This window comes from Drosophila serrata, unplaced genomic scaffold (assembly GCF_035046125.1).
Source record: "Drosophila serrata isolate PLE 108 unplaced genomic scaffold, ASM3504612v1 contig_240, whole genome shotgun sequence".
Lineage (NCBI taxonomy): Eukaryota > Metazoa > Arthropoda > Insecta > Diptera > Drosophilidae > Drosophila > Drosophila serrata.
The window spans coordinates 10520127-10547203 of NW_028257138.1; the positions used below are offsets into that span (position 1 = coordinate 10520127).

At 41.9% G+C, this 27077-nt stretch overlaps 5 protein-coding genes across 9 annotated transcripts in view; 2 read left to right on the plus strand and 3 right to left on the minus strand.

The window, feature by feature from the left end:
* Positions 1-16051, plus strand: part of Dh31 (diuretic hormone class 2) — a 28973-nt gene extending 12922 nt beyond the window's left edge. For both annotated transcript variants that reach the window (XM_086831398.1, XM_020952223.2), the window contains 3 exons: positions 14018-14126; positions 14833-14958; positions 15034-16051. In XM_086831398.1, the coding sequence (XP_086687524.1) occupies positions 14032-14126; positions 14833-14958; positions 15034-15169 (357 nt within the window). In that variant the 5' untranslated portion in view covers positions 14018-14031 and the 3' untranslated portion in view covers positions 15170-16051. The remainder of the gene's footprint in view (positions 1-14017; positions 14127-14832; positions 14959-15033) is intronic.
* Positions 894-19147, minus strand: LOC110178070 (uncharacterized). 2 transcript variants are annotated; one of them, XR_015271317.1, is made up of 5 exons: positions 18331-18542; positions 17134-18270; positions 16889-17077; positions 15413-15591; positions 894-1629 (listed from the first exon to the last, which is right to left on the minus strand). XR_015271317.1 is itself a non-coding variant. In XM_086831392.1 (3 exons), exons 1-3 carry the CDS (start codon positions 18385-18387, stop codon positions 16943-16945), a joined length of 1329 nt encoding a protein of 442 aa, XP_086687518.1. In that variant the 5' UTR covers positions 18388-19147; the 3' UTR covers positions 16891-16942. The 2 variants fall into 2 exon arrangements, 1 of the variants encoding a protein (XP_086687518.1); XM_086831392.1 differs by lacking the exons at positions 894-1629; positions 15413-15591 and having other exon boundaries at positions 16891-17077; positions 18331-19147.
* Bace (beta-site APP-cleaving enzyme) lies at positions 7463-10855 on the plus strand. Its single transcript, XM_020952222.2, has one exon. It carries the CDS (start codon positions 9696-9698, stop codon positions 10812-10814), a length of 1119 nt encoding a protein of 372 aa, XP_020807881.1. The 5' UTR covers positions 7463-9695; the 3' UTR covers positions 10815-10855.
* dachs (unconventional myosin-IXb-like dachs) overlaps positions 18577-27077 on the minus strand; it is a 72522-nt gene continuing 64021 nt past the window's right edge. For all 3 annotated transcript variants that reach the window (XM_086831373.1, XM_086831375.1, XM_086831376.1), the window contains 6 exons: positions 24206-24516; positions 23287-23877; positions 21653-22357; positions 19564-21241; positions 19345-19502; positions 18577-19287 (listed from right to left, as the gene is read on the minus strand). In XM_086831373.1, the coding sequence (XP_086687499.1) occupies positions 18970-19287; positions 19345-19502; positions 19564-21241; positions 21653-22357; positions 23287-23877; positions 24206-24516 (3761 nt within the window). In that variant the 3' untranslated portion in view covers positions 18577-18969. The remainder of the gene's footprint in view (positions 19288-19344; positions 19503-19563; positions 21242-21652; positions 22358-23286; positions 23878-24205; positions 24517-27077) is intronic.
* LOC110183860 (uncharacterized) lies at positions 24760-25407 on the minus strand. The gene has a single exon (XM_020952214.2). The coding sequence runs from the start codon at positions 25293-25295 to the stop codon at positions 24873-24875; it is 423 nt and encodes a 140-aa protein (XP_020807873.1). The 5' UTR covers positions 25296-25407; the 3' UTR covers positions 24760-24872.

The window sequence follows — 27077 nt, forward strand, 5'->3', positions numbered from 1 at the left end:
AAGCTTACTGATCATAGTTAATTACTGGTCATAGCTAATTACGAATCATAGTTCTATAAATCGTCCGATTGTTCCTATGTTAGCAATATATATATATATATATATAATCCACCGATTTGGCAAGCTCCGATTTATATACTAGTAAAATTATATAGAAGAATAACTCCATCGTTTCATTCTAATAGCTCAAATAAGATCCAAAACAAATCTCGCACATCTGTGCATATGATTCCCAACTAGTTCTAACATCCCCGGAACGAAGTGACTGCTGCTGGCCAGGTCTCTGAAATGTGTTGTGTTACAAAAGTTGCAAGTCATTGTTTATTAGTGTTCAAAGTTAGTTACGGATTACGTTCTTACTGGTCATAGATACTTACTGGTCTAGATAATTACTGGTCATAGATACTTACTATTCAGAGTTACATACTGCTCAAAGTTACTTAATGTTCATAGAAGCTTACTCATCATAGTTAATTACTGGTCATAGCTAATTACGAATCATAGTTCTATAAATCGTCCGATTGTTCCTATGATAGCAATATATATATATATATATAATGAAGGAAGTGAGTGCTGCTGGCCAGGTCTCTGAAATGTGTTGTGTTACAAAAGTTGCAAGTCATTGTTTATTAGTGTTCAAAGTAAGTAACTAATCATAAATACTTATTGGTTATAGATACTTACTGGTTATATATACTTACTGTTCAGAATTACCTACTGCTCATAGTTACTTAATGTTCATTGATACATACTGATTAAGTTACTTACTTAACAATCTTTTCTCTGGCAGTTATATTATACAGTATTCTGATTTTCATAAAATTAAAAACGAAATTCTATAATAATGAAAGATAGCTTTGAATCAAATTAGATACAAATAAGATAAAAAACTGTTAAAGTTATAATATTTATTTATATTTATTTTTATATCCATATTTATTTTAAAATGAATTTAATATACATTTTTTTCTGCGTCGGTCAATTGTGTATTAAAAGGATCCTTCTCTGCCTGGTTAATATTGAGTGTTGTTTTACTGCTGGTAATTTTTCACCCCATTTCATACATCTGCCACTTATGCGTGCATGAAAGATAAATTTGGTCTTTGGTGAATGTTAACCTCTTAACATATAAATTTTCACTCTCCATTTCCATTTGCATTGCCATAAACTGGGCTGCTTTGCTCCCACACTTTGATGGTATTTCTCTCTTCGTTCTCCGTGCTGCTCCCCTTCTGCCAAATATTTATTCACATTTAAAAAGTATTTTATGTTGCATTTTCCTATACGCATTCTTTGAGCCCTCGGCTCCAGCTCGTCGTGCTCCTCCTGTTGCCTCTGCCACGTGAGTCCAAATACCATTCCTCGGTGATAAGACATGCATTCGTCCCCCTGAGTCCTCTTTTCGATTCTCTGGGCTGCTTTGGTGTTGGATTTTATGAGAGAGCTCCTGGCTCCTTTGGAGTGTTTGCTCTTCCGCAATCTACATCGGCTGGATGGTGTCCTGGCCGCCATTTCCCTGAATTGTTTGTATGACAAAGTTAGCATATTGTAATAAATTTCGCTTTAAAAAATATTTGAACATTTATGGTCGGCATTTAAATTAAATACTGAAAACGCCGGCTCAGCTGGCTGAGGAAAAATAAAGAAAAGCCGAATATTAAAACAAGGCGCAGGAAATGTCTTTGTGCGGAAGGAAAAACAGAATGTATGAGGGCAGATGAAAAGTTCATTATGATAATGGCAGCTTGGTTGCCTCAAAAAAGGCAACGGAATGTTAAATAAAAAATATATATATACTTCCTTAATAAAAACGAAGAGTCTTCTTAACTGTTGCATAACCTAGTACGACGCCTGCCTAAGATCCTTTTGGCCAAGTTGTGTGCATTTCACTTGTTTTCTTTTCCAGTTCAATTCTGCTTAAAACCTGCAAAGGAGCAATTTCCATTCAACGGAGGCGGAATTAAAGTTTAAACCTCTCGTCAATAGTAAGGCTCAATTGCAAAGGCAATTAAGGATGCGAACCACATACAACTCATACTGCTGCAATGGGTTAAATAGCACAATACTGAGGGGAAAACTCAATGTAACGAGTGTGCTCAAAGTAAAGCTTTGTGCCATCGAGGAGAAAACATTTACATTTCGCCGGCAACTGGCAAAACTGAAATTCAATGCAAAACGACTGAGAGCCAAAGGGAGGCAAAAGTTGTGGCAACAATGCTCATAAAACATAAACAAACAAACAGACGTCATTGCCACTGGCAGTTTATCAGGCAGTAAATACGAGGGAATTTCCAGGAGCGTATGCAGAGGGCTTTACAGGAGGGGGTGATTTTACAAAAGGGGGGTCCCGGGCCGGGCTTAGAGGTCTGACAATGCAATCAAGCGAAAGTGACAGAGGAGCAGGCACAACAACACCCCGGTTGGTATTGCCATCGATATGTCGACGACAACTGGTGCACATGGTGACGGCACCAGGGGATTCGGTTTTTTGTGTATATTTCCCTCTCAATACTCCTCGAAACTGCCAAAGTATTTAGCAAAAGTTCGCCACAAGTTATCCCCGTTTTTCAACACACACAATTTTGTATTTTATTTTTCGAATGTGCGTGTGTGTGATTCCCCGTAGCATAGTTGGCGGTCTTCGTTTCCATTTGAATATTTTGCCACTCCTGTGACGCACTCGACTCCTTTATCCACATGAGTTACGTGACCCTCATGTGCTGGAACTTTCCTCAAAGTGCGAAAAGTATTTGCCAAGTTCCTTTTGCTTTAGTTCATATTTTAAGGATGCTTTTTCTTTTATGCTTAACCTTTAGCTTGGGAAGTTTTTTAACCCTTTTTTATACTCATGCGGAGTATTATAATTTTAGTCAGAAGCTTGTAAGGATGTGAAGGAGTCATTTCCGACCCTATAAATCCGATATATTCTTGATCAGCATCAACAGCCGAATCTTTCTAGGGATGTAGGAAAGACAATTATATTTTTCCGAATTTTTGTTTTAAATTTTATAGAGGTTACATCGTTAAAATTGGCACAAACTTTATTTCTTACATTTTAAATGAAGTATGCAGATTTTTTAGCCTAATAAAACTAACATGGGAAAGCTTCCCGAATTAAAATTAGTTAGTTTTGGTCTTAGTTATGAGTTTTTAAAATTTTGATTTATTGAAAAAGTTGTCATATATAAATTTCTATCCAAAGAATGCAATTGTTTTAAGCTTAGTTATGATCGACTTCCGATTAAAAGAAAGTAATTAAATTCTAAAGGGTGAAGAAATACTTGTCACTATTTTGTGGGCAATAAATTGATTAAAATCTTAAGAACCTAAACTATAAATAAGTATTTAAAGCAGGTGATGGTTTAAAGTATATATGAGCCCAAAAGGTGAACCAATTTTAAGAGGCTTTTGATAGTCGGAAACTCGTGTTACTTTAATACAGTTCGCAGCTAAAAAAAATATATATTACATATATTTATTTACATATCTATTTCCATTAAATATGTGTTACCTATGCTCCTGGATTACCAATCCGTCAATTATATGGCAGGTCATACATCTCTGTCGCAGAAAATATAAGTAACAACGCAGTTGCATCACATTTCTTTGGCATTTTAGCAGACAAAAATACTTCAAATGTTTTCCCTAGGTAGTAAAAACTTTTAAATTTTTTGTTTTGTTAAAAATCATGACTCTAAACGAAAACAACGAAAACTCATCAAACAATAAAAGAGCGAATCGAATTGTGGCTAACCCAAATGCGCAAAAAAAGGCAACAAACTCAACAATTTCGAATCACCGGAGGCTAATTCACAAATTCCCACAGTTTGAATATAGAAATACAAAGGAGTAAAAACATTTGCCTAACACCGAATTCCCATTTGGCATAAACCTGTTGCCGGCATAATTTGTGGCCTGTTTTGTGTTAGACCCCGGCTCAAAGCCCACCCACCTGAGGCCGAGTGTCCTTGCCACTCCCATCCCCCTCTCTCTCCCCTCAGCTCTAGTGGAGTGCAATTATTTTAATCTGTTGCCGACATTTTCGGCATAATTTTTCATCAATTTTAAAGATTCAACGAGCTGAGCAGCGGCCATGGCATAACAAAAATAAAAGAATTCCTTGGGCCGCAATGAATTTTTAAGTAAATGTAAAGAGTACCCGGCCGCTTCATCCCCAGGATCTTGGAGTTCCACTCATTCCCTCTCATCCCTCTCATCTGTGGTCTCCCAGGCAGGGTGAAGCTCGCGTGGCAACTCCCAGGAGGATGTTATCCTGTCGGTTGTTGCGGGCAATGCTTTTAGCCTCCGCAAGTTAAATGTTCCGCCCGGATCTCAGCCTCACCTTGGGCCCACCCACCTCCACCTCCTCCTCTCAGCCGTTGACTGCCTTTTCCACCTCATTGTCTTTATGTGAGCCACCAGGATACCCGCTCCCTTGTAGGTCAACAGTTTTTACATTGTTTTTGGCATCCGAGCAATGTTGCTCGGTTATCCACAACAAGAAGCTGTGGTGCTGGAGGAGGTTGTGTCTCCTCTCTGTTTCGTGTCTCTTAAACGAGGCGTAACTTTGGCCTTAAACTTTTTTTTCTCAGCTCCCTTGAGAAACAAGTTTTCTTTGAGTTTCTTTTTTTTAATGGTATATAACCATCATAGGTTAACAGTTATAATTACTATAGTGGTCGACGACGTGACCTTTTAGGCGGGAATAGTTTGTGCGGCATAATTCGTTTACGAGCATGTGTCTTGGTCAATTAAATATATGAGAGATGTTCTAAGCAGTAAATGTATTAATAAAATATCAGGGGAATAGTATTCTCTTTTCTAATCAAAAGTATTGCACTTTCCTTGGGTTTTTTTTTCTGTGCCCTGGTAAAAGCCCAATAATGATGAAATCTCCTCCTTATGCCTATAGAAATAGAATTAAAGTTGATTGTTGAGACTGAAGTGCTGACGTCGCGTGTTATAAAGTGTCCGTAAAGTGTGGTAATAGCCAGCTTAACCAATTTCCAGTCATAAACAATCTAATCGACGGCAGATATTGTTGCTTTGATTGATTGTCATAAATTGTTTGCTTTCCAATATTTTGATTTTTACACTTCAGACTGCCAAAGTTTGTGACTTGTTGATATCTGGAGGGATTAATGCCCGATTCTAATTGATAGCAATGTTGCAAAGTTTAGACCCTCCAGCCAGCACTTGGGTGAAACTTGGCGAATTACGAACAAGAAAAGTTCATTTTCTCCACCAAGTCTTCACGCAGTTAAGTGCCCTGACCATGTCCTTAACTTATTAGCAGTTTCCATTAGCCAGAACCACCGGAATCGAAGGATGAGTGGTATTACCTGCGCCGTCGTGATTGCTTTGGCCAGTTTTGTGGACATTTAGTCGGCTTATGTTCGCTGGCCATGGTCGTGTAATCAGTTAAGATGGCATCGCAGAAGCACACACAAAGCCACCGCAAGGACACCGAACTGGGGACACGCTCAGGTCAGAATCAGAATCAGGGGGCAAAATCAAATGTCTGCCAACACAAATCCAAATCAATCTTCTGTCTCCGGCTGCGTGGGGCTTGTTTGCTTAATTTGACAAAAGGAATAATTTGATGAATATCTAAAATGGCAGCGAGTAGAGGAACCCCGGCGTGTTGCCAGCTCCTTGGCATCAGCAACCGCAGCTCCTTCCGGTGCCAGAATCCTTCGCCCCCAATCCAACTGACTTTGTCACTAATTCAATAAGCATCCAATTACAACGCGGCAGGAGCGGTTTTCCTTTTTCCCCTCCCTTGATCCCCTCTTCTCTCTCCCTTGTATATATATATAATTTTCCTTTGGTGTATATAGGTATATTAAAATTTAATGCAACTAAAAGTGGCCGTTGTCGTGGCTATAATTTCCCCTAATTATTATGCTTTCCTTTCACCTGGCTTTTGGTAAAATTAGTGACAATTTATTCGTTTTTAAATGTCAACGATGGTGGGATTAAATGTATAGTTAATTAAATAATGGGGGAGAGCTAATAAGTGTCACAAGGTCGGAAATTATAAGTACTGGAAAGATTAGTACATTTTTTAGGCCATTTTTAGGGAAGTCAAAGGCGTAATTTTAATTGATTGAGGAGATTTAAGCTAAAGGTATTTAAGAATTACTTTGGGGCGGTACATATGGATATTGGTAGTGGTTAAGTTCTAATACTTATCATAAGCTGCCAAAGAAACGAGCTGGAATTAAATAAACAACAAATAAGGGATTTTTTGCGAATGAATCACATGGAAAATTGATCATAGCTAAACTAAAAATTCATTAATTTTAATTCGGAAAGTTTTCCTATGTTAGTTTTTATTGGGTTAATAATTCTGCATTCTTATTTTACCCTTGGTCTTAGTATATAAACTCCAAACAACCAAATACACCCCACCAGAAGTCATCTCCCATAGGGTAGAGGCACTAAAGCACGTGGAGGTATGTTTTTTGATTGCTGGGGATGCTGGGGAAATACATAGGCTTAAATTCTTGGCCCTGGCATTGGGATTGAATGACCTAAATTCAATTTGCAGAGTCGTGAGCTCGGATCCAGAGCCAGGTCTGCCCCACCACAAGAAGCACCACCCGCCTGCCGATCCCGTAAGTAGGTTTTCAGTTACCAACGCAGCGGGCAGGCGGCCCTCAGAAGCCGGGGGCCAGTGTGTGTGTGTGTTGTGTGTGCTGTGTGTGTGTGTCTTGTTGTTGGCCATAATCAACGCAATGCAATTTCAATGTCTGACTCTCGTGTTACACTTCTGTCCAGGCTGCACCCACCGGACGTCGCCCTAACCTAAATCCAATCCGTAGTTGCTACACCCCGAAAAAAGCTATTAGCAGAAAGGAGTAGAAATTGGGTTACATTTTGTTACCATTTTTGATACGAAAACCGATTAGAAGACAATTTATTCTAAGTCAAAGATTATAGGAATTTTTAAAATACTTACTCGTAAAAGTTTTGCATACTTTGAGCCAGAAAATTGTTAGAAACAAGTACTTTTTTTTGGGTGTCGCTGACATACCAAAGATAACCAACCCACAATGCTTTCTGTCCAAGTTAAGAGCATAAGTGCATGGTGGACAGGTGAGGGAACAAGTCAAGTATCTCGTTAGACAAATGCCTCTGCTGACTAGGCAGCACTTGATTTGGGTAAAGCGACGGTGACGGCCACAACCGTGGCCAAAAAGCTGAGCTGAGCTGGTTCTGTTTCTGGTTAAGTGTTTTGGCAATTCCGGTTGATGGCTTTTGGGGAGCTGGACGGGATGAAGTCAAACTGTGGCCTGAAATGGGTACATATTCGACAGGATTTCTAATGCCAGATTAAGTAGTCAAATTTTGGATTGCTGATAATTTCGCTTTGATGTTGGTAAATTCAGTTTGTTAAAGGATGTAATCTACTTTGTTGGCCAGTTGGTTTTAAGTACAAAAAGGTCATGGGTTGCCGGGAAAATAATAAAAGGTATACCTAGATACCTTAAAGTGTTTCAGCATAGATTTGTTTCAAGAAAAAAATGAACAAATTCTTGAATAGAGACCTCTATATTTCACTTGTCATAAAATTAAAAATTTAATACGATTTTTATAAGTTTACTGACACGCGTCGGTTATGGCATAAACTTATCCAGCTTCACCTCCTCCGTTGCCACTGTTATTTCATACTTCAATATTTTACCAGATTAATCGCCTGGCACTTGAGTGCCTCCGGCGTGGAGTTCATAAAATACGAGTGGCTGCATCGGCGATCAGGCGAACTGCAAAGATGCAATCGGCGGAAGGAGATACTCCTCGCCAAGACACCCACTGCATCCTGGTGTGACCTGAGGGCGAATGTCAAATGCGAATTGTTCACTGACCGAAACCGATATTGTTTCATAATAAAAGCATATTTGCTTGCATTCCATTTCACCGCTTCAGCAAATATTCACAATTGGTAAATATTTCACAATTGGTAAATATTTGCTGATTATTTTTTTCTCTCCGGTTAAATAGTATTTGCATTTCGGAACCCTTTAAGCCATTCCCGATTACGCAGGATAAACAGACAAAAAAAAAAACACTCAAATAAATCGCAATTCCGGCGAGTGGGTTTTTGGTTAGTTCACCGGTGGTGGTCACCCCGGGCGTATACTTTATTTATGTATTTACGGACTACAATCAAGTCCATTTCCAACCACTCGCCCGGGCCCATAAATCAAAAATGATTGATAAACAGCCGGGCCAGAGACACAACCACGGACGTATGTATGCGTGTGCCTAATAATTGCACATGAAATGTCACCGCAAACGCACTGCCATACAGGTCCTTTTGCCATCGGTAATCATACGCCCCGTGTGCCCAGAATAGTCACCCGAAATTGGCCAACGGTGCGTGAAATCCGTTGATTACTTTATTTGCCCCAAAAGTGCGCAACGCACTCGCCCGTGGATGCCTCCGTTTTACTCTGACCTGGTCTCCGTCCGTGTGTGCCCAGGACCCAGCGATAAGCGGATGCCCTGCACCACAATTAACCTGTGGCTGCCCGCAGTACCCGAGAACAGTGAGCACTCGTTCTCCACACATGACCAGCCACATGGACGAGCGCCTCCTGCGAGCTCCTTTTGGTCCTTTCACTCCCTTCTCCGGCAGTAAAGCGCAATCGAACAAAATGAATCGTCATTGTCCGCATTCGTTTAAAGTTGCGCCAATTGAAGAAGGATTTTATTTGATTTTAAATCTGATTTCAAAAAGGATTTGAGTGTTGTAATAATACAAGAAGTCTGTTTGGACTCTTTCTGCATTTTCTTTTATCTGCCCACAGCGAAATATATATTTTTATACGAGCGAGAAAATTGGCTGAGGGAAAGCTCAAGTTGATTGGAATGGAATGCCTTTCGTGAAAATTTTGTGGCCAGTTAAGCCAAAGTATCAAAAATGTTTCCATTTGAGTTAAGGCAATTAAATGGTGGCATTTCTGTAAATTAATCAATTGAATTGAAATGTATCTCTTTGAAATGGTATATATATTTTTAATTTTCATTAATTATCTCAATCTTGAATCTAATCTCAACGATTAAATATAAAAATCAAGTATCGGCACAGTGTATTAATATCTATGCCATAGCTAGCTTATCCTTCATGATAATATAATTATTTTATTTTATATATTTGGTTTAGCCATAGACCAACACCTGCTTATCATTATCGCCAAATTATTGGCTTATCTTTCGATACGCAGAACCAATAATAATAATAATAAATGATAAGGAAAATATGTATTATGGGGGACACTGATCTTATATCTCTCATAAAATTGATAATAACTAAGAACTATAGGGATCAAAGTTCATTACTAGACACAATCTTAAAAGTTTCTACTTATCAAACAAAATTATTGAAATACCTTCAACTGCGCATATGATTCTGCTGATTTAATTCTATAGAAGCGAGTTATCTAACATATGGGAAAAACATCGCCTCATCCCCACCTCAAGTGATGATATGCCCACCAAATAGATTATAATTATCGATAGATAAAGCCTTTTGGACTTATACGCCTCAAGACAGGCCACTCGAGTCACATCGCATTGCCTTATCGTCCTCCAAATTGGGCTGTGATTGATGGCAAGTGCTATAAATTAGGGCCGGGCGCTCCAATCGTCAGTTAGTCGAACTCGAGTAGACAACAAGCCAAGTGAGAATGTTCAAGTCCATCGCTGTGATCGCGGTGCTGGTGGCCCTGGCCAGCGCCGAGCTGCATCGCGTGCCAATCCTCAAGGAGCAGAACTTCGTGAAGACCCGCGAGAATGTGCTGGCCGAGAAGTCGTATCTGCGCACCAAGTACCAACTGCCCCAGGCCCGCAGCGTTGACGAGGAGCAGCTGTCCAACTCGATGAACATGGCCTACTACGGAGCCATCTCCATCGGTACTCCAGCTCAGAGCTTCAAGGTGCTGTTCGATTCCGGCTCCTCCAACCTGTGGGTGCCCTCCAACACCTGCCAGAGCGATGCCTGCCTGACCCACAACCAGTACGACTCCAGCGAGAGCTCCACCTATGTGGCCAACGGCGAGTCCTTCTCCATCCAGTATGGAACTGGCAGCCTCACCGGTTACCTGTCCACCGATACCGTCGATGTCAACGGCCTGAGCGTCACCAGCCAGACCTTTGCCGAGTCCACCAACGAGCCTGGCACCAACTTCAATAATGCCAACTTTGATGGCATCCTCGGCATGGCCTACAAGTCCCTGGCCGTGGATGACGTTACTCCTGTCTTCTACAACATGGTTTCCCAGGGTCTGGTCGACCAGTCCGTGTTCTCCTTCTACCTGGCCCGCGCCGGCACCTCCACCGATGGTGGTGAGCTCATCTTCGGCGGCTCCGACTCCTCCCTGTACTCCGGCGCCCTGACCTATGTGCCCATCTCCGAGGAGGGCTACTGGCAGTTCACCATGGCTAGCTCCTCCATTGATGGCTACAACCTGTGCGATGACTGCCAGGCTATTGCCGACACTGGCACCTCCCTGATCGTGGCTCCCTACAATGCCTACATCACCCTGTCCGAGATCCTGAACGTGGGTGAGGATGGTTACGTTGACTGCTCCACCGTCAGCTCCCTGCCCGATGTCACCTTCAATATCGGCGGCACTGACTTCACCCTGACCCCCTCGTCCTACATCATCCAGTCGGATGGCAACTGCATGTCCGCCTTCGAGTACATGGGCACCGATTTCTGGATCCTGGGTGATGTCTTCATTGGCCAGTACTACACCGAGTTCGATCTGGGCAACAACCGCATTGGCTTCGCCCCCGTGGCCTAGGTCATCTGATCATCGATTAATAAATGAATGAGTATTTAGTATTTGATTGGTTTTAAATTAATTTTGGTTTACTGAAGTGGGCCACCTGTTGAAGGCCGACGGCCCATGCAACAATCTAATCTGTTTACAACATTTACAAGTGAAGACCAGTCATGCAAAGGGAGTGGTTTATTATCGAAATATAAGCAAGGACAAGGTCTTTGATTTCGTAAAAAAATAACACTATAATTCTGTATACTTTATTTAAAAAAAAGAAAATAACAATTTTATAAATTTTTGACAATTTTAGAAATTAAATAGGTTTAATAGATTTGAAAAGTAATCATTTATCAAAAATTATTTGGTTATTAACATTGAAAAGAATTAAAATTTTGGTTTTCTCTTTTGTTTTTATGATATAATATGGCGGAAATTGATATTATATTTAAATTGGAATTCAAATTGTTAGTGGAAGTTGTTTTTGGCTTGCAAAAAGAGGGAAATAGACCATCAGCTATTTGAATGTGAATTTTATCTTGCCAGTTAAATTAATATAGCTTTTGTTTTTTGTTGTTGTAAATTCTAATTTGTTTTAAATATAATTTACTTATGTTGTTGTAAATTTTAAACTGTTGTTGTTTTTTTTGATGTTGTTGTTGTAGTTTTTGTTGTTGTTGTTGTTGTAGTTTTTGTTGTTGTTGTTGTTGTTTTTGTTGTTGTTGTTTTTGTTGTTGTTGTTGTAGATGCTGTGGTTGTTGTAGGCAAAAACAAGCCTTCAATTTGGTCAATTTCAGTACAAATCCATCCTGAAGTACCAGGCGAACAGAAGGCAGCAGCAAGCAAATTTAATTTTATGCAAATTCATTGTACACCCTAAAAGTATGCTACACCGCATCCCCAAAAATATGCAATATTTCTTGTAGTTTATTATCGTCATCCAAAATTATCGATATACTTACGTGGCGGCAACTGATCGATCATTTAAATTCAAATTCAAATTTTTCGGTTAACTGACATGGCGGGTACTGATACCCTATTTAAATTCAAATTCAAATTTGGCAGTTAAATTCAAATATTTATTGTCTTTTGTTGTTGTTGTTGTTGATGATGTTGTTGTTGTTGTTGATGATGTTGTTGTTGTTGTTGATGATGTTGTTGTTGTTGTTGTAGATGCTGTGGTTGTTGTAGGCAAAAACAAGCCTTCAATTTGGTCAATTTCAGTACAAATCCATTCTGAAGTACCAGGCGAACAGAAGGCAGCAGCAAGCAAATTTAATTTTATGCAAATTCATTGTAGACCCTAAAAGTATGCTACACCGCACCCCAAAAGTATGCAATTCCAAAAATATGAAATATTTGTTTTATTTTCGTGGCGGCAACTGATCGACTGTTTGAATTCAAATTCAAATTTTTCGGTTAACTGACATAGCGGGTAACTGATATCCTACTTAAATTCAAATTCAAATTTGGCAGTTAAATTCAAATATTTATTGTCTTTTTGTTGTTGTAAATTGTTATTGTATATATATGTATATATATTGTATATATAGAAAATAACTAATTTGTGTTGTTTAGCGGGAATTAATCGATTTTTAAATTTGATTTGAAATCTATCGATTTACTTACGTAGCGGCAACTGATCGACAATTTAAATTCAAATTCAAATTTGTCGGTTAACTGATAGGATGGGAACCGATCGGCTTATTAAATTCGAATTACAATTTGTACTTTGATTAATGTATTTAATTTTTCTTTTATTTTTGTATATTGTTTTTGCTGCAAATTGATGTTGTTAACGAATTGTTGATGTTGTAGGTGAAAACAAGGCTTAAATTTAAACATTTTCAGTATAAAGTCTTTAATTTATGTATTTTATGAACCAGGCAAAAAGGAGGTGCAGATGGTGAATTAATTTTTGTGCGAAAGGGTCTGTACCCTTTCCGGTCCCAAGTATCTCTTAGTCGAATCCTTCAAATGTAATATCCTTTTCGTTCGATAATTGCTTCTAAATTCGCTCTATACACCTGTCTGTTCAACATGATTTAGAATTGCTATCCATGATTTATTGACACCTGACTTCACTGTTGTTGCGGTTGTCCAACACGTTATTCGGTGGCCCGAAAATCCCCTCCTCTGTGGCCAATCGACAAATGTTGACGCTTCCAAATGGAAATGAACCGAGAGAGATGAGAGATGCCAGGTAAAGACTGGACTGACACCGATGGCTCAAAGAGCCAATTTATTTGTCCAGCCTGTTGCGTGGTCGGTGATGTGTGTCACTGGGTGTCAAGAGTTCCCTGGGGTAGTTCTCCACGGCTGTTTCCTGGGTGGGGTCTGGCCAATGGGATGATGTCAGTGCGATGGTGCGAGTCTAAAGTTTTGCAACTGCAAACACAACGCAGTGACAACACCATTTACGGACGGAAGAGGGGCCGGAATATAGAGAGCGGTGTTCGTGTACAGCGACAGGAAGTGGAAGTGCAGTTGAGCAATGCAAAAGTACGGATCCGAACGGGGACACAGGTCATATTTGCCTCAGTTAGCCCCAGTAGCCAACGCAAATGACTTGCCGACAAACAAGGAGGACTGAGCAGAGTTTGCCTTCAACATGGGGCTGGGATTGGGACTGCTTCGTTGAGCAGTTAATGAATCACTTAATGGAAAACCTGGTCAACCCCCGACTTCCGCTTCGAGTGGAAGCTCAAACCCCGGGCAATCGATATTTAGTTGCCACTGATGAATGTTGACTTTAGAATGCTCACAATGAAACATCGAAATGGATTTAAAAGTGCTTTAAGAAATAGATACTAAATAAATTATATATAACTTTTAACTTTTAAAACTTTTTGAGTAAATATAAAAGGGATACAATAAGGGCAGTGCATTAAGCAGCCAAAATAATGCTGATCCATTTGGAAAAAACTATACTATATGTGTCACAATCAGGCAAGACACCACACAGCAATTACTGAATTTATTAATAATAAATATTGAACCTAAAAGCACTTTAAAAGCATTGAAAGGTCAAGTTTATTTTAGTTTACAGCTTTCAACGTTATTTTAAATTAATCGCAACAGCTTTTCGGATTTGCAAAATGGCAAAGGGGAATATTTTGTAATCTCCCAGACATTTTTAAATTGAAAAAAATGTATAAAGAGTACATAGATGTTACCAATCTAATCCTCTTTCTCTATAAATATGTTTGTAATTTAAACTTTTACAGGAGACAGCCGCACAATGATGACAAACCGATGCGCTTGCTTCGCCTTGGCCTTCCTGCTCTTCTGCTTCCTGGCCATCTCGAGCATCGAAGCAGCTCCCATGCCCAGGTAGTTGTACCTTCTCTATTCCACAGCCATATCCACAGATCCTTTCATATTCGGTACAGAGAGAGAGAGAGAGACACATAACCTAATTAAATTTTTGTCACTTTACATGCAAAAACCGAAAAATTTGTTAGAAAAATATTTGGCCAAAAGCAATTACCCCTGCAGTCGCAGTTGGTTTAGAGCAAGTGCTTGCCATATAGGAGCTGGGAATATATGTATTTTTCACACTTTCGAGTGTCAGCGTCTTTTTCTCCCCCATTTAAAGTCTTGGCTGCCGGGCGAGGGAAATTTTTAATTAATAAAATGTAAACGTTGACGAAAAATTGTGCCTGCAAAGTTGAAGGCTTTTTCGGGCCACACATTTGAGAAGACTTGTACTTAGACTTATTTTTTCTTGCACATATTAAAGCAGTTCCTTTTGTTGTAACATTTCGGGAAATCCCAAACTCAATTTCCCGTTGAGGCAGTCATTAAAAATTCATTGGCCTTGCCGAACTAATTAGCAATTGCTCGAATGGAAAATGCCCTCAACATTTGGGCATTAGCAAATAATTGGGTTTCCATGCAAATGAAAGTTTTAAACCAGTCAAATGTCAAATTTAACAGAGCCAAAGTAATTAGACATCCTGTTTAGCCAAAGTTCCATAAAACCGGCATATATACAAAAGAAGCAAATACTAATTTTCCATTCCGCTGACTCCTGAAATAGCCAATCCAATGGAGGAGGCTATGGCGGAGGTTACAATGAGCTGGAGGAGGTGCCGGACGAACTACTCATGGAGCTGATGACTCGCTTTGGACGCACCATTATAAGGGCACGCAACGATCTCGAGAAGTAAGTTTTAAATAGTAATTATTCATAAATTTAGTTAGAATATAGAAAACTAAATACTTTCTTCTCTCTTTACAGCTCTAAGCGAACCGTGGACTTTGGCTTGGCACGTGGCTACTCCGGTACCCAGGAGGCGAAGCATCGCATGGGTCTGGCTGCGGCAAACTTTCCCGGAGGACCTGGACGAAGGCGACGCTCTGAGACCGATGTCTAAGGCGCTAAACTCTGGCTGAACGAGTCCTGCGGACGTTAAGGACGAGTTTCCTCTTCTCAACACTCAAACTTGGCCCATAATTTGTGTCTTCTATAGAGCTCTCTCTCTCTCTGACTTTCATTATGTTGGATTGTTTGTTATGCATTGTACATATATATATTTATCACGAATCTGACCTCATGTTTTCATAATTTCCGCACAAGTGTTTTGCAGTATTATGGAATAATAATAATAAATACTTACCAGATATCAAAATATATGCATACGAATAACCAAGTCGAACACCGAAATAAACACGTTAAACTGTTGCTCCTAAAGATAATGTTGAACCCCGTTTAATGTCCATTTCCATCCCAGATTATCTTCTCTTCCTCGGAAATTCTTTTAATCGTTCGTCTTAGTCGTTAAATAAAATGGCAAAACTTTAAAAGAGAGAAATAAATATCCAAATAAATATATATATATATTCAAGTGTAAGCAAAATCGCGCAAAAAATCTTTAACTAGGTATGTCTTACATAAACACGACAACTATATACACAAGACACATAAAATGCATATATGAAAAACGTTTTGGCCCCCAAATTAGCCAAGGAAAATACCCAGCGAAACTTTAAGTTTATTCTTTAACAACTCAATAGTCAACAAGATCAAGATCCTTCACCGATCGATTGTAAATATAAATTATTAAAACACGTACAACAATGCGATACAAAAATATATATATAGCCGTATATATATATATATGTTATGTATATCTACAAAAGTCTACTTGCATATATATTTAATAATTATTGTGTCTATGGAAAAGCTGCATACATAACACTTACCGTGAGTCGGGCACGAACAAAATAAAATTCTACATTTTGAGAAACATCAAAAACGTTTCTATTCTTTATGTGAATTTGAGAGGATTAAGTATTTGAATTATTATTATAAATAATTGACTGGAATTCAACAGTTGTGGTTTATCGTTAGTTGGGAAATGGTGCTCTTGCGACCCTTCTCAGTTGGTTGAAAGCCATTCATCTAATATCCTGTGCTCATAAAATGTATCCTTTGGGGAGCTGCAAACGCATTAGATATCTAGCAAACCCATGAAGCAGGAATGCAATTGAATTTATTTATTCAAAGACGAATTAGGACCGGCTGATTTATGTATGGCGTTGGCTAGTAAGTGGACTTCGAGGAACAATAAATGTGGCTGTAGATTCTATTAAAGCCTTTTCGGTGGAAGCATGAACGTTAAATCGATAATAAGGCACTTTCAAGAGCTCAGACCTAGTTAAATAATTAAAGGCTAAACTCAGAACATTAAGCAACAAGCATTTAAGGCTTTGTCTTTTAAAGACTACATTCTTTTTTTAATGCTTATGACTTATTGTTTGGGTTTTTACCATTACTTTAAATCTTGTAAATAATTACAATTTTATTTCAAAAGTATATACAAAACAAGAAATAAAACTAACTACGGAAAGCCGTAGTTTATAAACTCGCACTATGGGATCGAAAAGGAAATCAATTTTAAAAAAGCTTAAAATTGAATTTGAATCGTTTTTATGACAATTTTTTCGACAAATCAAATTTTAAAAATCTCATATTCTCATCAAGAATATACATATATGATAATAGGGTCATAACGTTAAGAGCTTCTGACTAACATTATAATACCCTTCAAACGTAACATAGGACAATCACCATTTAAATCTGGAGTACTTACACTTTAGTTTTGTAACATAGCTAATACTTTGAAAGTATTGCAGGAAATTATATTTTAGGCCGAAGACAAGGCAGTTTGTTTCTCAGAGTCAGGATTGAATTCAATTTCCACGAAACGTGAGCTCCAAATTTCCAGTTTAATGGGCTCGAATGAGATTTTTAAATACGGATGCTCTAGATCAGGAAGAACCTAAAAAACGCATAGATATTAGCAAGTATTTATAAATTTCGGATGTTAAAACACACCTTTTCAGGGTCCAAACCAGTGTTGTGGATATGCAGGGTCAGAGGAGCATGGCGATGCTGCAGATTCTTGGCCAAGCGCGTTGCATCGGGCTTGACCATCTCATAGCTCAACTTGGTGGACGACAGGTTGAGGATTCTGAGCCTGGGACAGGCACCTACCATCTTCCACAGATGGATGGGCGAGGGTAGGTCGCGCATCTTCAGCAGATGCAGCTCCTCCAGATGCGGCAGCTTGTGGCAGATGGCGTGCAGCAGTTGCGACTCAATGTCGTCGTCTTGCAGGACCAGCCTGCGGAGATTCTTCATTGCTCCGATGGCGTCTGTGACCAGGTCGCTGCTCCAAAAGGAGTCGTGGAAGAGCAGCGACCGCACCTTGAGCGGATGACTCTTGGCCACCATTTCCAGCAAGTACTCGTAGTAGTCGCGCGTGTAGAAGGACAGGCGTCGGAAGTTGGGCAGGCGCATCAGCTGGGGTAGGAAGTCGCCCAGCAGGTGGTGATCATCGATCTGCAGCTCCTCCAGCGTCAAGCACCGAGCGGCCTCTAGCACCTCCTCGCCCAGGGTGACGTTATAGCCATAGTAGAGCAGCGTCAACTTGGTCAGCTGCAGCGTGCTGAAGATCTCCTTGAAGGTGTCCGTGTCCAGATACTCGCACCAGATCAAATGCATCTCCTTTAACAGTTTCCACCGCCACAAGTGACAGCCGGTGGTGCTGCTGCTGAGCTTTAGGTGCGTCAGGAGCGGGAACAGGTTTGTGAGGAGCAGTGTCTCATCGTCGGCTTCCTCCAGATTGTATTCCATTTCGCAGTCGAGCGTCCGCAGGTGGGGAAAGCCGAATGGTGTCCATTTCTTCAGCAGCGCCATGCTGCCGGTGCTTATCTTAAGGCGTTGCACCGATCCTGACCAGCACTCCACACCCTCCAGCATCAGCGGTTCGTTGGTCCCGAAGTACTCCAAAACATCGCGGGTCAGCGTGACCGACTTGCTGTGCCGCCAATGGTATTTCACATATTCCTGGATATTACCATTCACTTGAGCCAAAGATATCTGATCGATCATGGGCAGAAACTGCAGGATTTTCAGCCACAGATCTCCATTAATTTTCTCCATTTGGTTAAACAAATCGTGTTGTGAAAACTAAACAAAAATGAAATAAATAAAACAAGCACACTTGTGTCAGCTGTTTGCACTGCTTACCGGTAGTTGGCAACTCAAATCTGGCAGCACTGGCTCCATACGGTGTGCGATCGACATAAACTGCTTGCTATAAACCTGAACTCCTTGCTATAAACTTGAACTGCTTGTTTATAGAAATATCCGTTACAATATGAAAATATTTCAAAATTAAATTAAAATTGAAAAATTTCTACAAACTTGTGTTTTTAACAAATAATAATACTATATTCAATTCAAAATAATTTTTTAATTAAAGTAAAGCAGGTATTTGAACGTTTCAATGCATGCTCGTTTATTTGAATGAATTAATGAACTCTTAGAATAACAAAGTACAAAATGTGATTCTGAAAAATATTATGTTATGCCAAGGCACACTTTGTCTTGTTCTACATTTAGTTAATAATTACTCAGAGCATGGGAAATTATCCAGTTTATATAAAATAGTTTGTATCCGTAACGTGTATAATAATTATGATATAGATGGAAGAACTTATTGGATTGGCACTTGTGGGTGTGTATTTGTATTACAACCTATGGATTGGCGTTTATCTTTTAAACACATGAATAATACTACGTAAATCTGGCTTGCATGCGTTAATGATGGGGATATTTATATACAGTCTTGGAGCATAAGGGATTGGCATCCGTCCGGAGCCATCTTTAAATCTTAACGCCAGTTCCCTGGCCTGTCGGAATCGCCGCCGTCGGAGCAGTACTGCCATTGCCGCTGCCGGAACTCATCAGCTCCATGTACTGGAAGGGTACGTGGTAACTCTGGCCCCTGTGCTCCACCAGCAAATGACCACGACCAGTGGATGCACCCACCACGGTCACCGCCTCGCCTTTCTTTAGTTGCTGTGTCTCCGCCTGGCCCTCCTCGGGGAAGTTCATCTTCATGACGCGACTCTGTGGATAGCCGAGCTTTGAGTTACCGCTTATCGTGTAGGAGCGGGAGGCGGGCACCGGCGGCGGTCGTTCCTGTTGAGTATAAATTATTTTAGTAAAAAATTATATAAATTCACATTCCTTAGTTACCAAATCTAGTCCGAAAAGACTGCAGGTCTGTTGTATGATCTTCTGGTCGCACTTCTCATGAGGATCCGGCGGTGGAGTCCCTGCAATGGGTTGTGGTCTGGGCCTGGTCACAGTACCGCCAATTCCTAAGTTTGTGGACTTGGGCGAAAGGCGAGGCACTGTGTGGAAAAAGTTACTTAGTTATTAGATGGAATGATCCGTAACAGAACTTCCTCTCACCTGTCGTGGGAGCAGCAGCTGCTACTGCTGCCAGGGCGGCCATTGTGGAGGATGCGGCCTTGCTCTGAGATGCGGAGGTGTGGCCATTGCCCGGCTTGTTACCCGCCAGCGGAACACTGGCTGTCGGCTGTGGCTGATGGTGACTTGCTCGGATACGCTTCAGGCTACCACTGCCGACCTTCTTGCGCCACCACCAGCCCCGCCAGGTGGCCTGCATCAGGGTGGCGCTCTTGTGCCGGATCTCCGTGCGCAGATGCTCCAGATGCTGGCGAATGCCTTCGCTGAGGAAGACATGACGCTTGCCGGGAGCCCAGGCCAGTGTCACCGATCCATCCAGTACGGGAGGTTGCTCCATGGCATACTGCAGGATCAGCTGGCAGTCCTCCAAGGCCTTGTCCTCACTGCGGCGCAGGGAACGGAATGGAGCCAGCATCCGGTAACGGGCATTGAATTGTTTGAAGCGCATGCGATGGGGAAAACCACTGGCCATCAAGTTCACCGTCTCCAGGACCTGCAGGGATCGGATCTGACGCACCACTGTGGCCCGGTCGAAGCTGCCGGCCGCCTCGGATCCATTGCTCCGTATGCAGCGCACAAAGTGGGGCCTGGCATGCACCAAGGTCCGCAGCAGATTGTCCAGCCTGGTGTGAAAGTCTTGGGTCAGCGTGGACACCGGCTCGTCCCCATTCAGCAGATCCGAGTGGGAGGTGGGCGAGATGCGAAAACTGAGGCCACGCGGCGCCTGCTGCTGGGCATACAGAGCCTTCAGCTCCGAGCCAAAGAGATGGGTGGCAAAGCCAAAGTTGCAGGTGTGCTTGTAGAACACCGCCACCAGATCATCCGGCACCACGTCGCGATTCGTGTCCAGGAAGTCTGTGGTGTCGTACTCCACGCGGCCGGCAAAGTGACGGATGAGGAACATGCGTGGATCGTGCGGCTCGGCGGTGGGCTTTGTTTCCAGGCGGCTGGAGCAGCGATGTTGCACCTTCAACTTGGCCACGTAGCTCTCGGCGGTACCTCGCACGGAACACTCCGCGTCCAGCATGCTGAGGAGACCCGTTCGCAGGGACGAAATCAGATCGATGCAGGGCACATTGTCCACATAGTCCACCTCGGTGTCGCAGACGATGCCTTCGTCTCGGCAGGACTCCACCGAAGACTTGAAGATGTGCGTGTTGTAAAAGTGTTGCATGGTCTCGGCACACAGGTTGATGCACAGATGCTCCAGATGGGCGTGTGGCGATGGCTCCTCGAACCCGAACATGTCCAGGATCCCAATGAAACCATCGGTGGCATGACGCACCGCATTGTTGAGAGCAGCCATCGACTTGGAGCCTGCATTGCCGCCGCCAATTGTGGAGGCGTGTTGTGAGGCAGCATCCGCCTGGTTGTGCACCGACTCGTTGGAGTCCGAGCTCAAGGTGCCCAGTGTGGATCCCAGCCGCTTCAGGCTGTTGGCTCTGCGCACAATGGTGGCCACTGTGCGGCAATAAAGAGCCTTTGCCAGGCAGTCCCGCGTCATGTTGGCATCCCCATCACCGCACACGGACTTCACAAGCTGGCCGCGCACATTGTGGGTGCGGGTGGTGAGGCCGCGGAAGAGGGCGGCAGGTGGTACGCCCAGCAAACTGGATACAGAATTTAGCTCCGTCTCTCCCTTGACGTCCACCTCGAGGCCCTGAAAGAACAAAGAGTAATAATTAGTTAAGTTGAGGAAAAGGTAAAATATTTCTCGCTCAGAATTAAAAACATCAAACACGGTTCTTTTCAGACGTAAATTACCACTAGACGATGTAAATTAATACATTCCATCAGCGCAAGAAATCTTGGAAACACAAAGCTGGAGCGGGATTCGAACCCGCGGCAAGCGGATTGGGAGACCGACGCTCTAGCTCATGCACCAAGGCGGCATCAGCAGTTATGCTGTCCAAATATTAATACTGCTTATATTAACTGCTTTACCGACACCTTAACTTGTAAGCTAGATGGCGCCACAGTTTCACTAAAGTGAAACCGCCGGATTCAAATATAAATTTTAATTTCTCGCATTTTACGTATCTAAAAATTAAAAAAATATAGCTCAACTCACCCCGCTATCGATGAACTGAACATTTCCCAGCAGCAGGACAGCGGCCAGGACTCGCACAACATCCAGAAAGGGAATGCCTAAGATGCCCAGGCAAGTTTTCCACGCCTGGAAGCGAATGGCATCCTCCTGCTCATTCTGGGCAAAGTCACCGCGTAGATACCGCAAATTGGCAGGTGAATATCCCTCCAGATGCAACTTCTGACGCTCCTCCCGGTTCAATCCCGCCAGCATCTGATAGAAAATGTGGTAGTTTTTCTCTTTGGGCAGCGGCCGAATGACCCGCGTCTGGTCGAGGAAGTAGCAGTGGATCTTAGTGCGGTACAATGCTCCATCCGTCACCTGCACTTCGATGAACTGCCCGATGCGACTGGATTCCGAATTGGTGGTGGTCTTTGCAGATCCCAGGGATCGCAGCACCGTAAAGGCAGCGGCCAAATGCTTAAAGGCATCCGTCTCTGGTCCCCCGCCAGCGATGGCAAACAGTTGGCGCAGCATCAGCATCGCATTGGCCGTCTTTCCAGCTCCCGAAGTGCCCGAGAGAATGATGGCCTGCGGATAGCCCGTTTCGCTCTGCTGACGCACTGCCTCCTGGACGATCTTCTGCAGCTGGGGGGCCAGCGGCAGGGTGCGAGTGGATGTGAGTGTCAGGGGATTGCCCACATCCAGGTAGGGATTAATGGAGAGCAGAATCGGACCAACGTTTGTCTGAAAAGCAAACAAAATATTTAATAAGATAAATGTGAGGGCATTAATAAAGGTGATGAGTCAAGAAGACCGGTGTACTTTTGCTCAGTTCCAGGAAAGCCTCGAATATGAAAGATAAAATCACTTGGAGAACTCAAAAGCGAACTTCTAACTTTGTTTTCTCAGATAAAATTGGACAGATAAGAAAAAAACTATTCCTAAAGTTAATGTTCTATTATTTATACTTCTGGCTAGCCAGGGAAAATAATAAAAATATAACCCAGTCTCTTGACTCAAATAATTCTATTAAAATGTTATTTAAATTTAATTCAATTTAAACTTTAAGGCCCTTTTTTGTTTAGAGAGTGTAAAGTATTTAATTAACAAAATAAATTGCAATTTTTGGAAGCTCGTTTGTGCCTCATTTAACTTCAAGTGAATATAACTAAATCTATAAATCATATATTTATACACTCTGCTCTAATTGAAGACTATTCGAAGTGTACTTAAGCTTTATGACTCCATAAATTATTTAATTATAATAATATGAAAGAAAGAAAGGAAAACAAACGGTGCAGTGGCAGCACATTTAAATTTAATCAATTTTTCTGCTCCGTTTTACACTATATAATCTGGAGCGGAGGCATAACAAATAAAGGCCTGGAGCTCCACCAGTTATGTGTGCTCACACCCCATCCTCCAGTTGCTTCAGTTGCCATTCCCCTAGACCAGCCAGATCACCAGCAAACCACAACACTTCCTTCGCCTTTCGCCAGAGGGGCACACACACTGAGTAATTGTCGAAATTAGCTGTTAATCTGCGGCCGAGTCAAACGGAGTTGGCTTTTAATGACAAACTATCAGAATAATTGCTCCGAGTGTGTCTCTGGAACCGGATTGCAGCGAGTCTAGTGACTCCAGAGATCTCCAGGGATCTCTTTCATACTCACAAAGTATCGCTGCTCGTTGAAGCGCGCCTGCAGCGTCCGCATCACGGCGTGCTCGGTGAGTGGTCCAGTCAGATGGATCAGATCCTGCATGTCCTTGGGCAGGGGACTGGTCGGCTGCTGAAGCCTCTGCTGGCCACCAGAGAAACCAAAGCCAAAGGGCAGCGTCTTCACACTCTGGCAGGGATTGGCGTGCTTCGGCTGTGGGATGAACGGCAGCTGCTGGCTATGGGCATGGCTGAGGGCGTGCTGGCCAATTCCACCATTGGTGGCACTCAGGTGTCCGGTGTTTGAGGAGCGCATGGGCAGCGTGTTGGAATTGGAATTGCTGTTGGAGTGGGCAGCGCCTGGTGTTTGCGAATGGGAATGGGCATGGGAACTCAGCCCCATAATGCTTCCCATGCTGCTCCCGTGGGGCAGGGTCCCGGAGGACGGGCCACGTCCGTTGGCGCTCTGCTGGTGCGACAGGCCAGATTTCTCGCCCAGCTGGTGCGGAAGTGGGTGCGGAATGGAGGTGTTCCTGGCCGACACCACAGCTCCGACACCAGCCCCGGAGCCAGAGTTCGATGGCAGCGTCTGGCTGAAGTTGTGATTCTATTGGAGAAAGAAAATATTCAAAATAAGTTAGAGTTTAAGTTAAGGTTTACAGAAGAAATAAATAAGTATAACTTATACATAACTAATATATATAACATTTTAGTTGTATTAATTACATTTAAAAAGAATCGGCTCAAGATTTCAATCTCTGCTTAATATTCTGTTCATGTTTTAAAAAGATTTCAAGGATAAAAACAATTGAATGAATAAGACTTCGAAATTAAGAACAAATGAGCTACCAATAATACTAATGAAGTTCGACAGGATCAAGACTTATTTAAATGATAAATTAATATTTTTTAAATATATTTAAGCATTAACTTACCTTCGATGCCGTATGCTGTCCATTTGTGTGTTGTTGCAGGGCACTGGCTGAGAGTCCTCCTCCGCTGGAGCTGAGATTTAGGTTGGGACTGGAGGCATTAAGATCAAAGTTACTCGCTTTGGGGCACGAGTTGTTGCCGCCAGGTGAGCCATGGGATTGTGATCCATTGCCCTGGCCCTGATTATGGCCCGGACTCTGTCCCTGACCCTGACCTTGGCCAACATGCAGTCGATTCCGAAGGGTCACCAGTTCGGTACTCAGGCTCTTGAGTCGCTGCTGCAGGTGAACCGCCTCATTGGATGAAGATGCATCTGAAGGATCAAGAAGAAAGTACATATATACATAAGTTAATAACCATTATATAAAATTGAATTGTCTTTGTTCTTATTGATTTGTAATAATTATTGATCCTTTTCCCAAACTTCTTTGCTCTGCACAGAAGCTGCTATTTGAGGTAGAGAAACGACTTAGTATCATCCAGTTATCATTATATTTATAAATATTTACAGAACAACAAGTTCAAATACTCAACGATAAATAAGACAAAATACGGGTAGAAAAGAATGGTTCTTTAATAGCCAAGACAACGGGTTTGCACAATAATTTAGATTGCTAAAAGCAAACACCATCCTAAAGGATTCAAGGATTATGCATTCGTCTCTCCCGTCTAGCGCTTGAAGGCTATGGAGCTCGACTTGGCATGGGTGCCTCTAATCATGGGCGGGATTGACATGCCCAGATGCATGGCAGTGTCGCCCGACAGGGGATAGACCAGTGGCTGCCGCTCCGTGGTCCATATGATCGGACGGGTCAGCTGCTCAACGCTAGTGTCCAGCTTAATGGCACACTTTCCTTGGTGGAGGCTAAATCGCAGCGGCTTGTGCAGCTTGTTGTGGGGATCACGGTAGTAGTCACGGTACTTCTGGGACTCCAGATAGAAATTGTCGATCCTGTCGAGATCCCCATAATCCACGATGGTCAATCCGATGCGGGGAGCAAAGCCCAAAATGGCACGTCGCTGCACCTCTGCATTTTTGGACACCTTGAGCATGTCCACCTCGGGTATGGTTTCATTGATCATTTCCAACATTTTGGGGCAATTGTAACAAGTAAACTTTCAACTTCGGTAGGGTTCTTTTGTGTGCTCAATGTGGGGAAAGTTAGTATGCTGAGGGACTAGACTTTGACAACTAAATCAAGGAATCATTCTTACTTTTAAACATTCAAACATTTCGTTTAGAACGATGGAACATTTACAAATATCGACACACTATTTCTGGCGAAAAGGAATTTTCGCATTGTCAATTAACAACTCAATACAGTGAAAATCAAATTCACACCAATTAATTCCGCTTAGGTTGACATAGCTTTTTGCACGCGAGTCTGGCCTCTCAGAGGCTTGTGCCGACCGAGCATCTTAAGATATTTTAATAGATATGGATGGGGCAGATTTACATAAAATGTTAATGAACCAATTTCGCCAGAGTTGAAGAAAAATGGAGACACAGAATGCGCCAAGATGAAACACAACCGAAAACAGACACACACACAAAATTGGCGGCATCTTAAACAAGAGAGTCAAGAACTAAAGATTTATGGAAACTTTCAAAACAGGCCGAGAGAGGTCATTGTTACAACCCAGTCAAGCCAGAGGGCCAAGCTAAGCTCTGACCAATTTTCATAGATCATTCAACAAAAATCAAACTAATTAGCTGATGAAAAGCTAAGGGGGGAAAATGACCCTTCCACAAAAAGCCTGTTTCGCTCTCTAAAATCAAAACAGAGAGCGACAACGGCTGGCATGGAGGAGCTTACAACAAAATCAGAGATTCGACAAAATACAGAAAATCATATCATTGATGGCTTTAGCTCTGGCGGAGGAAACCAGTTTTAGATTCGGTCTTTTTCTTCGATTTGTTGTTTCTTGTGCTGCCCACAGCTGCACTCAAGAAATGTAAGACAAAAGCCACGGAAAAGGGTACAGAAAAGACTTGCCATCCAAGTCATGCAGGTATTTTGAAATCTTTTTTAAAGACTCTTTTTTTCTTTTTTGTTTTCTGTTGTTGTTGTTTTTTTTTTATGAAGCTGCGACGGACCTTTTACCCCATTTAGTGATTGGAAATCAAAGTTTTATGGGGCCCGTGGTAAGTCATTAAATTTAATTTGTAACATTTGTGAGTAATTCGTCATCGTTTCGCTATTGGCTTCCTTACTTGTATCTTAAGGCTTTTGCATGTCGCAAAAGTTGGGGCGGGGGAAAGAAAACATTTCTTGGAAGCTGAGTAAACGAAGTCCCAGCCCAGCCGAAAAAAAAACTGGTCGGAGTCGCACCAAGCTCAGGTTATCCGTCTCTCTGTCCAGACGTCTTCGACTCCGACTCCGACTCCATCGGAGTTCGGTATGGGTTGCGAGGGAGAGCAGCCGAGGGAGCAGCATCAACGAAATGTTGCAAGTCGGGGCCATGCGGCACCCATATACCAAAAAGCACCCAGAGCTACATAGTAATAAATATTGGCCTTAACTTCAATTGATTTTGATTTGTGTAATACTAAAGATTATTTAATATTTAGTCAAAGTTTTAGCTGCTCAACAACTTCAATAATCATTAATAATTCGGTTTTTAAATAAAATGAAAATAAGCACAACCATTTTAATTATAGAATGGTTGTGAGTTTCATTACAAGCATCCAATTGATATGAAAATAAATTTCTAATATCTTTTGTTGAATCAAAATTATATAATACAATGCTCAACTTTCTTTGTGTGTAAGATCAAGCTCTCCAAATAAGGGTATTCGGACTGTAAGTTGTTGGGGATGGTTATGAATATGAATGCGCTTGGAGGTTGATTGAAATACACAGAGACACAGCT

Bases quoted from the DNA above. Each gene is read 5' to 3' on its own strand.
- LOC110183860 (XM_020952214.2), bottom strand. From the start codon at position 25,295: ATGTTGGAAATGATCAATGAAACCATACCCGAGGTGGACATGCTCAAG.
- Bace (XM_020952222.2), top strand. From the start codon at position 9,696: ATGTTCAAGTCCATCGCTGTGATCGCGGTGCTGGTGGCCCTGGCCAGC.
- LOC110178070 (XM_086831392.1), bottom strand. From the start codon at position 18,387: ATGTCGATCGCACACCGTATGGAGCCAGTGCTGCCAGATTTGAGTTGC. The intron at 18,271-18,330 runs GTAAGCAGTGCA...ATTTTTGTTTAG, and splicing joins ATTTGAGTTGCCAACTACCG to TTTTCACAACACGATTTGTT. The intron at 17,078-17,133 runs GTGTGTTTTAAC...TGCGTTTTTTAG, and splicing joins CTGGTTTGGACCCTGAAAAG to GTTCTTCCTGATCTAGAGCA.